The following is a 14,389-nucleotide window of genomic DNA, read 5'->3' on the forward strand; positions in this document are numbered from 1 at the left end:
ATATACGCACAGGTTTTTCGTTTAATTTGGCGTGCGAATGCGACGGGACAGGGCCATGCCCATGCACCCGCGTCGCCATCACTGTAACCGGATCGCATTATTAGAGTAGGCATAAGCATTTCATATCGGACCCGGGTCACGTCGTTTGATCATTCGGCCTCCTCTCGTTCTTATCTTAGTTGTAGTAGGCGCTAATCTAGCGGCGCGTCGCTGTCCGGACTCCTGTCGCAGGTCAGCAGTAACATGGGGGCTGATCCCAAATCTAAGGCCATCAGAGATCAGACCACCAACTTTATAAGTAATTTTTTTGTAATGCCGGATTAGCTGGCGACCAGCTGCAAAGACTGGGATGCTCACTGCTGACTCAGCGGCCGCAACGCGTTTATGCTGGAGTATTTCCAGGTTCCAACCTGGCGCCACACGCTAGACACGACAGGGTGTAGCGTCTATCCGCCCCGTGATCGCGGGCAGGTGAGACGGCTGAACCAGGCCGAATGATGGAGGTAAGGCTGGCTCATGACAGTCCCAGGAAGGAGAAAAGGGATTGAATAACAACGACCACACAGCCAGGCCAGTGGAGCTGTTGAGGATACTGACAGGGATCAATTTAATCATGGAGCAGATCAATGTTGAGTACGTACAAGCCAACAAACCCTAACAATCTTCTACTTAGGTTCAAAGCTAACAATAATAGAGCAGTTAGTCGCGGACTTCCAGGGAATTCTCGAGTAAAGACCACATCATCATACATGATCCAAGGACAGCTAACATGGCATGGCAGCACAGGGCCAAATCCAGCAACATTTAGAAGGCAGGGAGGGAGGGAGGGGGGGTTGAAGAAGAGGCTAAAGGAATGAATGAACAGAATGATCATTTCAGCGAGCAGAGCTTCTGGCTTTCCAACAAGCGGGGTTTATCTTCCGTCGGCGGAGGTGAAGGAATCAGCAAACCCTGGAGGCCGCGTCGGGATGCTGGTCTGGGTGTTATCCAGGCTCGCCAGGAACGAAGAGGTCGCGCCATCGAAATGGCTGCTGTCCTCGAAGGCCTGCCATTTCTTCAGCGCCTGAGGCAGCGTCATGTCCAGGTCGATGCCGTAACTGTCGTCTGAATCTGGGTCTGCGGGCTTCCACACTTCCGAGAGGGTGGAGAGCACGTTGACGGCATGACCCATGTCGGGCCTCTGATGTGGCTCCCTAGCACAGCAGTGACCCGCGAGCTGTGCGACCGTGCTAACGCTGGCTAAGGTCTCCTCATCAAGGTCGATAGTTGTGTCGATTGCCTTCTGGAACGTATCATTGTTGAGCTGCATTCTCCGGAACCATGTAACCAGGTGCATGCTATCCTCAGGCTGTGTGTCATCAAGTGCCCTGCGTCCCGTGACCAGCTCCATCAAAATGACACCAAAGCTGAAGACATCAGCTTTTGTGGTCACACGACCAGTAACTGCACAAAAGATGTTAGGTTTCAGTTATTATACAGGTATTGCAAGTGGCAGAAATGAAACTGATGAACAAACGCTTTAAAAATATGCAGCTTGACTCAGATCACTAACTGGGACAATGCAGTAAAAAAGATGATACAGCATCATATTCAAATAAATGACTCTAGATTCTGACAGAAAGTTGCGGCACCAGCTGAAGGTAAAAAAATGAAGATCCATTCACAGTCTGGGGCTATTGGAAGTTCTTCATTTTGAAGGCACAAAATCAGCTCAGCTTGCGACAGAGATCTTCTCATGAACATGTTTGTTAATGTTAGTGCCCACAGCTACTCCGTGACATACTAATATTTGAACTTTCGAGTACGCAAAGCAGTTCACTCGACATACATTTAGCCATTTTGAGAGAAAAATAAAACAGGATGCTAATTTCTGGTCAAATGGACCAACTAAGGACACAAGCACATCAGAGTAGATCACTGAATTGATTGTCCAATACTACACATGTTTTGGTAGCACATTTTCAATAGTTCTCATATATCAGATACACACTCATTTTCTACCTAGTTGAATCTTAATATTTATGAAGCACCTAAATAAATCCTATAGAACTAAACTGATCAATAACAGTTTAAATACTAAATCATCAGAACTAAATGGCAGTCCAAAAATCACTACAAATATCAAATTATTCGGACACTATTTTGGATATGACATAGTTTAAATATATTGTGCTTGTTAATTGAACTGTATACAGGAGAATCAGAAAAGTGAAGCGCAAAATATACGGGATGCTCACCTGCATACTCGGGGGCAAGATATCCAAAAGTTCCAGCAAGCCTTGTCTCTACTGATACACACTTCCCATCAGCTGGCGCAAGCCGCACCAATCCAAAGTCTGCCACCTTGGCCTTCATGTCATCACCAAGAAGTATATTTGATGGTTTCAAGTCTCTGTGGATGAACGTTTGCTGAGCAAGGCTGTGCAGGTACTCAACACCTCTTGCAACATCAAGCGCAATGCTGAGTCGCCTCTTCCATTCCAATGGCTGCAAATTGTGTTCTTTCCACTCAAACAGGTGTTGGCTCACTGGCCCCTGTGGCATGTACTCATATACAAGAATCCTCTCATTACCATCAAGACAGTATCCAAGCAGCGACACAAGGTTCCGATGACGGACCTTGGTCAGCACAGAAATCTCTGATTTGAACTCGTTTAACCCCTTGTTGCCCATAACACCAGACTCCATTCGCTTCACAGCAATTTTTGTACCATCATGGAGCTCACCCTTGTAGACAGTGCCAAACCCACCACGACCAAGGATGTTCTCCTGACTGAAGTTGTTGGTCACATTACGCAGTACTTGAATTGAAATGACCATATTCCCAGCCTCAACGACATGGATATCACGGGGGGCACTGCTTGCCTGGCTATATGGCTCGCTCGTGGCCGCACCACCATTGGCATTTCCACCAGCAACTGTGATCTTTACCATGTCAGGATCTGACCCTGAGTGCCGGGGATGGATGACCATAGCATGTGGACTCTGCACCCTTCCGGAAGGCTTCTGCTTTCTCTTATAGCAATAGAACCCTAATGCAGCAATAAGGCCTAGTACAGCAACAGCTCCAACCACTGACCCAACAATGACGCCAGTAGAAGAGGAAGCCTTGTTGCTTCCACCACTTCCATCCCCAGGCTTAGTGTCATTGCTGCTACCACCTGGTCCAGGCGGAGGAGCAGGCTTGCCAAAGTTTGGGTTGCCATCAAGTATCACCTCCACATTCTTGCGAAATTCAGGAAGCTTCCCATATAGATTGTTATTTGACAGATCGACCTTTCTCAGTGCTGGCAACTCAGCGAGCTCCTTCGGCACCGTGCCAGTAATGTTGTTGTCTGAAAGAAATAGCATCTGAAGTGTGGCAATCTTCCCGATAGATGGTGAGATGCTCCCGTTAAGCCCCATTTTGGCAAAATTCAGCGATGTGATGTTCTTACCACTATCACATACAACGCCCAGCTGATATCTGCATGGGTCGTTCCCCGCCCAACCAGCTGCGAGCTTCGCTGGGTACATGAACCCAGCCTCTACCTCCAGCAGCAGGTCTACACGGGGATCACACGGCTGTCCAGGCGGCAAGCAGAATTGATTTTTACCCGCCGACTTGTCAACTTCCACAGAGGGAGCAAAGTTGGGAGTCGGTCCCTGCAGCAAATTGTTCCCCAGGCTCACATTCTTCAGAGACTTGAGGTTGACAAGACTGGCTGGCACCGGACCGGTGAGCTGGTTGTCCCGGAGATCCAACTCAAAAAGGCTGGTAAGCCCCGAGAAGTCCGGCAAGGGGCCGGTGAAGGCGTTGGAGTGCAGCCACAGCTGCGTGACCTTAGTCAGGTTGGCCACAAAGCTAATCGACCCGCTGAGGCGGTCGGTCCCATTCTGGCCGTTGAGCCAGAGCACCTCAAGGGACGTCGCGCCGGCGAGAGACGGCGGCACGGGTCCGGACAGCGAGTTCATTGCCAGATTGAGCTGCTGGAGGGACGGCATCGAGCCGAGGAAGTCCGGGAGCGTCCCGGTCATGTTGACACTGTTGGCGGAGAAGTTGGTGAGGGAGACACAGTCGGCGAGGCCGGCCGGGAACGGCCACGCCGCGAAAGGGTTGTGGTCGAGGTAGACCTCCTTGAGCGCGGTGAGCCCCTTGAAGAAATCCCCCGGGATGTAGGTGAAGCGGTTGTCGTGGATGTTGAGGATCTGGAGCGAGTCGAGGCCGGCCAGCGGGGGGAGCGGGCCGGTGAGGCTGTTGCTGAAGAGCTCGAGGCGCATGAGCGCGGTGAGGTTGCGGACCTCGGGCGCCAGCGTCCCCGTCAGGCCTTTGTTCTTGACCTGGACGGCGGTGACGCGGCCGCCGGAGTCGCAGGTCACCCCGTCCCACGAGCAGGGGTCGCCGGTGCCCCATCCGGAGAGCGCCTTGTCCGCGCCCAGCGCCTTGGCGACCGCCTGCATCGCCGCGGCGTCCTGCGGCGAGGCCGGGCCGCCCGCCGCCGCCGCCGCGCCGACGGCCGCCAGGAGCACGGCGAGGGCCAGGAGGAATCCCGCGGGCCGCCGCCGCCGCGCGGTGGACACGGTGGGGGACTGCATTGCGGTGGTGGAGAGGGGAGAGATGCGGAAGGGGGGAAGAGAGAGGAGAGAGAGAGAGAGAGAGGAGTAAGTCTCGGGATGCAGACGAAGATTTAACTGAGGAGAGAGAGAGGGCACATGGGTGGGGCCCACCCGCGCCGATTTAGGGTTCGCGGGCCTGCGGAATTACGCCCCTGCCCCTCCCCCACGCGTCCGCCCCAGCCCGGTCCGCACGGCGAGCGGGGGGCCGTCTTGGATACGTAACGTCGCTGGAAAGTGGGCCCGGCTGCGGGGCTAGGATTGGAAACCCTTGAAACCCGCACCAAAAGGCGGGGCTGTGCTGGAGGGGAGCTGGACGCGGGGCCCGCGCGCAGCGTCACAGGGCTTCTGCTTCCCCCTGTCTGTCTGGGGAGGCGGGCGGAGAGGGTATCCGAGACGCCTGCCTCTCGCAGGAGTGGAGTAGAGTGGAGGCGGTGGGTGTGGGCCCGGGGAGTCAGCGTCCGCGGTGGCCTGTAATGTTACGTACGTACGCTGGCTGGCCGCGGTGCCGCGTCCGGGCAAGCAATCAATGCATGCGCGGTTTGTGGCGGGATGCTCTGCGGGCTCGGCCCCGTGCGGCCGTGCGTGCGTGCGTGCGTGCGGCCGCGATGGACGGCCGTGATGGACTTGATCTGTGACGGCCCACGCACGCTCGCTCGCTCGCTGCGACCAAAGGCGCTGCTGCTGGCGTGCCGCTGGCTTTTCGGGAGTGCTCCTTGCTAGCCAACAAAAGCTATTTGTAACGCTCGTTTCAGTTTTATCTTTTTTCGGGGTTTTTTTTTGCTTGCTGGAATTGCCTTTTCTGACGGTGACGGCACAGGGAAAGGAACAACTTTTGGCTGGCTGGCGACCATCTGGAGTTCTGGACCGGGCCTGGCCGCGACGCGTCTGGCCGTAATTACGGCTCGCCGTTTGTATCGTATCGTATGCGCGGCACAGCTGGGAGAAAATAACGCCGGAGATAATAGGAAAGGAACGCGTGGGGCCGGCGAATTCACCGGCGGCCCGTTTCGGCGGCGACAACTCGCGTCGCATGCGCGCGTGGCCGGCCGGTCAGGTGGAAGCTCGTGGAAGCCAGGAGAGAGCAGCATTCAAGAGCCAGAGACGGGGAGGGGGAGGAGCCGTTACTGTTTGACGGCACCAGTAAAAAATTACTAGTGCCCCGCTCCCGATCGTCGTCGCTGCACACACGGACGGCAGCAGTGACCGGTGGCTGCATCCGTAAGGATCCGTTACGATGAGGACAGAGATATGGTTGACCGCACCAGTATTCTACTAGTATAGTTGACCTCACGGTCGAAAACCCCTGACATGATTCTCTGCCTTGTTTTTGCGAGATGCTATCATGTTCACCTCACTGACACACTCCCGCGGAGGCTGCTTTGGTACTAATCTATCCTTAAACATACTAAAAGGTACTACTCCGTCTCATAATGTAACATGCACTTCGTGCGTATTCGAGAAAAATAATGTAATACGTTTTTGCAAGCTGGTTTTGGGAGTAGTGCTTGAGGGATTAAAGTTAGCCGCGCCATCTCTACTCTCCTTCTGTCCCCAAGAGCCTCTACAACAGAACTTAACAAGTCCGACCCTCTAAGGCCAACTCCACCGCACGATCCTATCATGTCCGCCCCCGTCCGTTTGGGGTAAAACGGACAAATGAGACGGCCCAGCGCGCGACGGCCCGGACCCATTTTGTTCGTTTTGTATCCGGGCCGACCCATTTCGAGCACAAACTTGCGCCGGGTTTGGGTCGTGGCGGACACCAAACGGACGCGCGCCTAGTTCGCGTCGGGGGCGCGTGGCAGGCGGCCACCTACCTCCCACCCGCCCATATCAATGCGCACGGGCGGGCGGCCCCACCTGTCATCCGCACATCAAAAGGTCGCCGTCCTTCTTTAAGTGGAAACCGTGGACCGATCATCGTCCACACTGCCCCACGCCATCTCGCGGCCTCCTCGAAACCCGACAGCCCCAGTCCCAAACCCTAGCCAACAACTCGTCGGCCGGCCGCCCGCGGCCATGGGGCTCTGGAACTATGGCCGCAAAGGCAAGCACGACCGCAAGGCTGGCTCCTCGTCGGGGCGTCGCCGCGGCTCGGTGAAGAAGGAGGAGCCGGCCTCGCCATCGCCACCACGCCGGCCCCCCTCGCCGCCCGTGTTCTCCATCGCCCCCGTGTCCGCCGGCGAACGCGGCCGGCACTACATCCGCGCATCGGTGTGCCGCCGTTATTGGGAGATGAGGACGCCGCTCCCCTGGAGCGACGCCCACCTCCCCAACAACTGGCACCTGTCGGCCGACCGCGTGCCGATCCCGTCGGTCCCGGTGACCGGTCGTGCGCGCCGCGAGGAGATCGAGCGCCGCCGCCGCCTCCTCCCGGACGACCTCTACTACGACGAGAGGTACGCCCCCGACTCGCCATTGTGGGACACTTGGTTTCGCGATGAGCACGACACGCGGCGGGCGTCCTTCTTCGCCGGCACGTCGACGGGGCCATGGCGGCCACGCCCAGAGCGTCGAGCGGCTGCTCCCCAGGAGCGCGGGCGTAGGCGGGTGCGCGGCCTCACGCCCACGCCGTCGCCATCGCCATCTACATCGCCGCCACCACCTCCTCGCATGACGGCGGAGGAGGAGGCCCGTCTCGTGCAATATGTCATGGAGGACTCCATGAACATGCACGACGAGTGGCAATGGGACGGCTTGGAGGAGGCCATGGCACTCTCTGCCGCTGGCGACGTCGCCTTCCCGGAGCTGCAGATGGCGGCCGTCACGGAGGAGAGGAGGGACGACGCGATGGAGGAGGAGCCACCGGCCGCGTTCCAGGAGCTGCTGGGCCAGGGGTGGGGCTGGTCCCGCACTGCTTCGGAGATGGCCGTCGGCGTGGGCGTGAACTGGTGCGCCACTCCGCCGCGGTCACCGGAGCGGGAGGCGTCACCACGGGAGGAGGTGGCGCAGGCACCTCCCGCCGTCCAGCCCGCCCCCATCTACCATGCACCGCACGCAGTGCCGGCCCACCTATGGACGCCGCCGGCCTACATCGACCTCGTCAGCGACGACGACGACACCGGCGTCCACTGAAGACGGCCACGGCGACGACATCGACGGGCACGGGCAGGAGCGCGCCGGCGGCGGCCGTTTTTCTTTTCCTTTTATGTATAATTATTAATGTCACTCGGACGTGAAACTGGGCCGTTTTGTGGCCATGACCCCCTAACTAAGTTTTATATTTATTAAACTGTGTTTATTTACTTTTTTAGTTATTTTATTTATGTTTTTTGTTTTTTCAATTCGGTTCTGACACGGGCGTGATTTGGGGTGCGGCCGCGCGATGGGCGCACGCACGACCCAACGGACAAAGCCGGACACGGGCGAACCCATTGGCGCCCCAAAGGGACAAAATTCGGCCAATCCGGACATCTGTTTGGGGTCGTGCGGTGGAGTCGGCCTAAACATCCACGGGTGCGTCTCGATGGCCGAAATAACCTTTTGACCCTTTTCTTATAGTTAAGCATGATTTGATCCGCGTTTCGCAAAAAAATCGTATATGACCCTTTTCCTACCGTCGTAGACCTTGGCGGTAGGGTATAACTGCCTACCGCCGGGGGCTCTGGCGGTAGGGGTGACGGCAAAGGAGACGGGGCCGTTAGTCGCGATGACGTGGATTAATACCCTACCGCGAGAGGCATCGACGGTAAGCAGTTATACCCTACCGCCAAGGTCTATGGCGGTAGGGGTTTACCCCCCCCCCCCCCCCAAACCCTAAAACCCTTCTGTTGCTCGGAGAAAGTTTTTCTGGGCCCTGGAGAGGGTTGAAAACTATGGCAAACGTATCATTGCATCAAAGGAATTTTTTTGGCGGTAGGGTGTGTAACCCAGTCGCGAGGCACCTTGGCGGTAGGGTACAATAGATATAGATTAAAACAGAGCAATCATTCTATGTTTTAAAAAACAAGATATAGATTATCTGTCTATGCTTTTAAAAAACAGGATATAGATTACAACAATATAGTTTCAGATCCAACATAGTAATAGAGAGCATCACATAGTTTCAACATATCCAACAAACATAGCAAATAGTTTCAACATATCCAACATAGCAAATAGTTTAACATGTCCAACATAGCAAATAGTTCAACATGTCGAAGATAGCAAATAGTTCAACATTGCCAACACAAGTTCTGAAGGTGAACACCAAGCTCGAGATGCCCGAATACTAGAAGGGAAGCAAGTGACTATTATGACTTCCTACCCCTCTTGGATCCATGCTCCTCGTTTTTCTTTAAGCGACCCTTGTTTTTTTCTTTCAATGTTCGGCGATGATGACCCACAAGTATAGGAAATCAATCATAGTCCTTTCAATAAGTAAGAGTGTCGAACCCAACGAGGAGCGGAAGGACATGATACTCAGTTTTCAGGAAAGTATTCTCTGCAAATACTGAAAGTAGCGGTAACAGATAGCTTGGTAGTAAGGTAATTCGTAACAAGTAGCAAAAGTAACAAAGGTGCAGTAAGGTGGCCCAATCCTTTTTATAGCAAAGGATAAGCCGAAATGTTCTCTTATAGCAAGCAAAGCGTTCTCGAGGACACATGGGAATTGTCGTCTGATGTTTGCTTGAACTACGTCGGTATTTCCCCAAAGAGGAAGGGATGATGCAGCACATCAATGGTAGGTATTTCCCTCAGTGATGAGACCAAGGTTGTCGAACCAGTAGGAGAACCACGCAACACTATGTTAATAGCACCTGCACACAAATAACAAATACTCGCAACCCGACCTGCACACAAATAACAAATACTCGCAATCCGACGTGTTAAAGGGGTTGTCAATCCCTTTCGGGCAACGACGCTAGAAATTGGCAAGTGGACGGGAGAAAGGTGTAATAATTCGATAGATCGAACGCCAAATAAAATGAAGTGCAGCAAGGTAATTTTGTATTTTTGGTTTAATAGATCTGAAAATAAAAGAAAATAAAAATAGATCGTCAAGGCAAATATAATAAAAAAGAGATCCGGGGCCCGTAGGTTTCACTAGTGGCTTCTCTCGAGAAAAATAGCAAACGGTGGGTGAACGAATTACTGTTGGGCAATTGATAGAACTTCAAATAATCATGACGATATCCAGGCAATGATCATTATATAGGCATCAGGTCCAAGATTAGTAGACTGACTCATGCCTGCATCTACTACTATTACTCCACACATCGACCGCTATCCAGCATGCATCTAGTGTATTAAGTTCATGGAGAAACGGAGTAATGCAATAAGAACGATGACATGATGTAGACAAGATCTATTTATGTAGAAATAGACCCTATCTTGTTATCCTTAATGGCAACGATACACACGTGTCGGTTCCCCTTCTATCACTGGGATCAAGCACCATAAGATCAAACCCATCACAAAGTACCTCTTCCCATTGCAAGATAACTAGATCAAGTTGGCTAAACAAAACCAAAATATCGGAGAAGAAATACGAGGCTATAAGCAATCATGCATATAAGAGATCAAAGAAGACTCAAATAACTTTCATGGATAAAAAGATAGATCTAATCATAAACTCAAAATTCATCGGATCCCAACAAACACACTGCAAAAAGATCTACATCATATGGATCTCCAAGAGACCATTTTTATTGAGAATCAAAAGAGAGAGAGGAAGCCATCTAGCTACTAACAACGGAACCATATGTCTACAAAGAACTACTCACGCATCATCGGAGAGGCACCAATGGGCATGATGAACCCCTCTGTGATGGTGTCTAGATTGGATCTGGTGGTTCTGGACTCTGCGGCGGCTGGAATTGATTTTCGTCGACTCCCCTGGGGTTTCTAGAATATTGGGGTATTTATAGAGCAAAGAGGCGGTTAAGGGGGCACTCGAGGTGGGCACAACCCACCTGGGCGCGCCTAGGCCCCCAGGCGCGCCCTGGTGGGTTGTGCTCCCCTTGGAGCACCCCTAGGCGCTTCTCCGTCCCACTGGATGTCTTTTGGTCCAAAACAATTCCACTAAAGGTTTTGGTGTCCGTTTGGTATTGATTTCCTACGATGTAAAAAACATGCAGAAAACAGCAACTGGCACTTGGCACTATGTCAATAGGTTAGTATCAAAAAATAATATAAAATGACTATAAAACATCCAAGAATGATAATATAAAAGCATGGAACAATAAAAAATTATAGATATGTTGGAGACGTATCAGCATCCCCAAGCTTAATTCCCGCTCATCCTCGAGTAGGTAAATGATAAAAACAGAATTTTTGATGTGGAATGATGCCTAACATGTCATCTCGTATTCTTTTCTTTATAGCATGGACATTTGGACTTTTATATGGTTTCAAAGCTATAGTCTAGTTTTGACATGAGACTTAAATACTCAAGCATATCAACAAGCAACCATATCTTCCAAAATATCAACGCTAAAATAAGTTATCCCTAGCCCATCATGCTCAATCATTGATCCATTCATGAAACACACTCGCATATTAGCTACACCCATGCTCAAGTACGATCATAGTGCCCCTAGTTGGTGCTTTATAAGAGAAGATGGAGACTCAAATAAAAATAAAAAATTGCATAAAGTAAAAGAAAGGCCCTTCGTAGAGGGAAGTAGGGATTTGTAGAGGTGCCAGAGCTCAAAGTGAAAATTGAGCGATAAAAACATTTTGAGAGGCATACTTTTCCCACCAACGAAAACGACTTAGAGCTCCCAACACTTCCCATGCTATATATATCATAGGCGGTTCCCATACAGAAAATAAAGTTTATTCCTTTTTCAACCATACTTTCACTTTTCATGGCTAGCTGTATCCATGGTTTCCCTCCATACCAACACTTTCTAAGGAATTTATTATTTGACAACATAAAGTAAATTCATTTTTCATTTTGGGACTGGGCATCCCTAATACCTTTGCCATACTCTCGTGAAATGACAAGTGAATAAACACTCATCCGAGAATAACACATCTAGCATGGAAAATATTGGCCACCCCTCACCACCTCGCGAGCGATACGAGCACACAAAAGAGAAATTGATTTTGAAAATTAGAGATGGCACATAAAAATTTGCTTAGAACAGCAAAAGAATATCGCATATAGGTAGATATAGTGGACTCATGTGGCAAAACTTGTTTAAATGATTTTGAATGCACAAGTAGTGATCATACTTAGTGCAAAATGAAGGCTAGCAAAAGATTGAGAAGCGACCAACCAAGAAACGAATAATCACATAAGCAAGCATTGAGCGTAATTAACACCGAATAATGCACCACAAGTAGGATGTAATTTCATTGCATGACTATTGACTTTCGTGCTTGCATAGGGAATCACAAACCTTAACACCAATATTCTTACTAAAGCATAATTACTCATCAACATGACTCACATATCACATCATCATATCTCAAAACTATTACAAGGAATCAAGTTTATTTTGTCCAATGATCTTCATGAAAGTTTTTATGATATCCTTCTTGGATATCTATCACTTTGGGACTAATTTTCATGTGTTGCTTTTGATAAGCTTAAACAAATATACGTGAAGATCATGAGCATAATTTTTCTTTCTTTCAAATTAATTTAGGTGAAGCAAGAGAGAATTTCTTCAAAATTTTACTAACTCTCAAATAAATCTAAGTGAAGCAAGAGAGTTTTTCTTAAAAAATACTAAAGCACACCATGCTCAAAAAGATGTAAGTGAAGCACTAGAGCAATTCCATAGCTCATAAAGATTTAAGTGAAGCATAGAGAGCAATTCTAACAAGTCATGGCATAATTTTGGCTCTCTCAAATAGGTGTGTCTAGCAAGGATTCATGATGTAGAACACAAAGCAAAACAAGCAAAGACTCAAATCATACAAGATGCTCCAAGCAAAACTCATAGTATGTGACGAATAAAAATATAGTTTCAAGTAAAATACCGATGGTCATTAGAAGAAAGAGGGGATGCCACTCGGGGCATCCCCAAGCTTAGTTGCTTGCTTCTCTTTGGATAGTAGCTTGGGATGCCATGGGCATCCCCAAGCTTAGGCTCCTCCTAATCCTTATTCCTTCATCCATCGTAACATCACCCAAAACTTGAAAACTTCAATCACACAAAGCTCAACAAAACCTTCGTGAGATCCGTTAGTATAAGAAAGCAAATCACTACTATAAGTACTGTACAAACCAATTCACATTTTATTCTTGCATTATATCTACTGCATTACAATTTTTCCATGGCAAAAACTCATCAAAGAAAACCATAGAATCATCAAAACAAGCACACAACGCAAAGAAAACAGAATCTGTCAAAAACAGAACAGTTTGTAGCAATCTGGATATTTCGAATACTTCTGACACTCCAATAATTCTGAAAAATTAGGACGACCTGAGAAATTTGTGTATTAATCTTCCTCAATAAGAATTAGAGCAAAGTCACATTCCTGTGATCTATGAAAATTATTTTCGTGAGCGCAAAAGTTTCTGTTTTTCAGCAAGATCAAACAACTATCAACCAAGAAGATCCTAAAGGCTTTACTTGGCACAAACACTAATTATAACACAAAAAACACAATCATAACAGTAGCATAATTGTGCAAACACTCAATAACACAAAGCAAAAAGCAAATATAAACTGTATTCATTAGGTTGCCTCCCAACAAGCGTTATCGTTTTACGCCCTTAGCTAGGCATAAAGCAAGGATCTAAGTTTTTTCATACGTAGTTTTGGCAACTTTTGTAAGGGTTTTCTCAAACACGGGAGGCTCTTTACGCTTCCCTAGATTCTCGGGAAAATAAACCATCTTTAGATCCAAAATATCCAATTGCTTGTTGCAAAGGGTAATCAAGGTGTTCATGCGATTGATACTACCATTGAGATGTTTGAGGGGATCGTTATATTTTTGTAATTCAACCATATGTTTATGCAATTTGTCCAACATTTGAACTCCTTCTGGGGTGAAAGAAAACCCCTTCTTTTGAGGTGGAACCCCCAGAATTCCTTCTCAAATTTTATGCAGCATTAGCATCAAGTTCAATAAAATTCCCTTTAGCGGCAAAATCTAGGAGTTGTCTATGATGCAAATCCAATCCTATGTAAAAGTTATGAAGCAAGATCTTAGTGTCCCCCTTTAAATTGCAAATACGATAGGATTCCATAAGCCTATACCAAGCATCTTTCAAATTTTCTCCTTGTCTTTGCTTGAAGTAAAGAACTTCAAAATCTGGTGACAAAGGAGGAGTAGACACGCTAGCCATCAGGACTAGAAAGCAAGAAAACGGCGAACGAGAAAGAAGACGAATAAAACGGCAAATTTTTGTGAAGTGGGGGAGAGGAAAATGAGAGGCAAATGGCAAATAATGTAAATTGCGAGGAGATGAGATTTGTGATTAGGAACCTGGTAAATGTTGATGATGTTTCCCCGATAATGGCGCCAGAAATTCCTTTTGAGGTTTGCTTGAACTACGTTGGTATTTCCCCAAAGAGGGAGGGATGATGCAGCACAACAACGGTAGGTATTTCCCTCAGTGATGAGACCAAGGTTATCGAACTAGTAGGAGAACCACGCAACACTACGTGAACAACACCTGCACACAAATAACAAATATTTGCAACCCGACATGTTAAAGGGGTTGTCAATCCCTTTTGGGCAACGGCACCAGAAATTGGCAAGTGGACGAGATAAAGTTGTAATAATTTGATAGATCTAACACCAAATAAAATAAAGTGCAGCAAGATAATTTTGTATTTTTGGTTTAATAGATCTGAAAATAAAAGCAAAAAAAAGATCACAAAGGCAAATATAATAAAGAAGAGAC

At 48.9% G+C, this 14,389-nt stretch overlaps 1 protein-coding gene across 1 annotated transcript; it reads right to left on the bottom strand.

Moving 5' to 3' along the window:
- Nucleotides 1-583: 583 nt before the first annotated feature.
- On the bottom strand, nt 584-4,613 carry LOC123090877 (receptor protein kinase TMK1). The gene is made up of 2 exons (XM_044512233.1): nt 2,238-4,613; nt 584-1,443 (listed from the first exon to the last, which is right to left on the bottom strand). Exons 1-2 carry the CDS (start codon nt 4,573-4,575, stop codon nt 914-916), a joined length of 2,868 nt encoding a protein of 955 aa, XP_044368168.1. The 5' UTR covers nt 4,576-4,613; the 3' UTR covers nt 584-913.
- Nucleotides 4,614-14,389: the final 9,776 nt, after the last annotated feature.

The sequence above is a fragment of the Triticum aestivum genome, chromosome 4B (genome assembly GCF_018294505.1).
Source record: "Triticum aestivum cultivar Chinese Spring chromosome 4B, IWGSC CS RefSeq v2.1, whole genome shotgun sequence".
In the NCBI taxonomy this organism is placed as follows: Eukaryota; Viridiplantae; Streptophyta; class Magnoliopsida; order Poales; family Poaceae; genus Triticum; species Triticum aestivum.

What these genes read in the sequence shown, in the direction of transcription:
- LOC123090877 (XM_044512233.1), bottom strand. Translation starts at nt 4,575, where the DNA reads ATGCAGTCCCCCACCGTGTCCACCGCGCGGCGGCGGCGGCCCGCGGGA. An exon ending in TCTTGCCCCCGAGTATGCAG is followed by an intron (nt 1,444 to 2,237) that starts GTGAGCATCCCG and finishes TCTTTTGTGCAG; the next exon opens with TTACTGGTCGTGTGACCACA.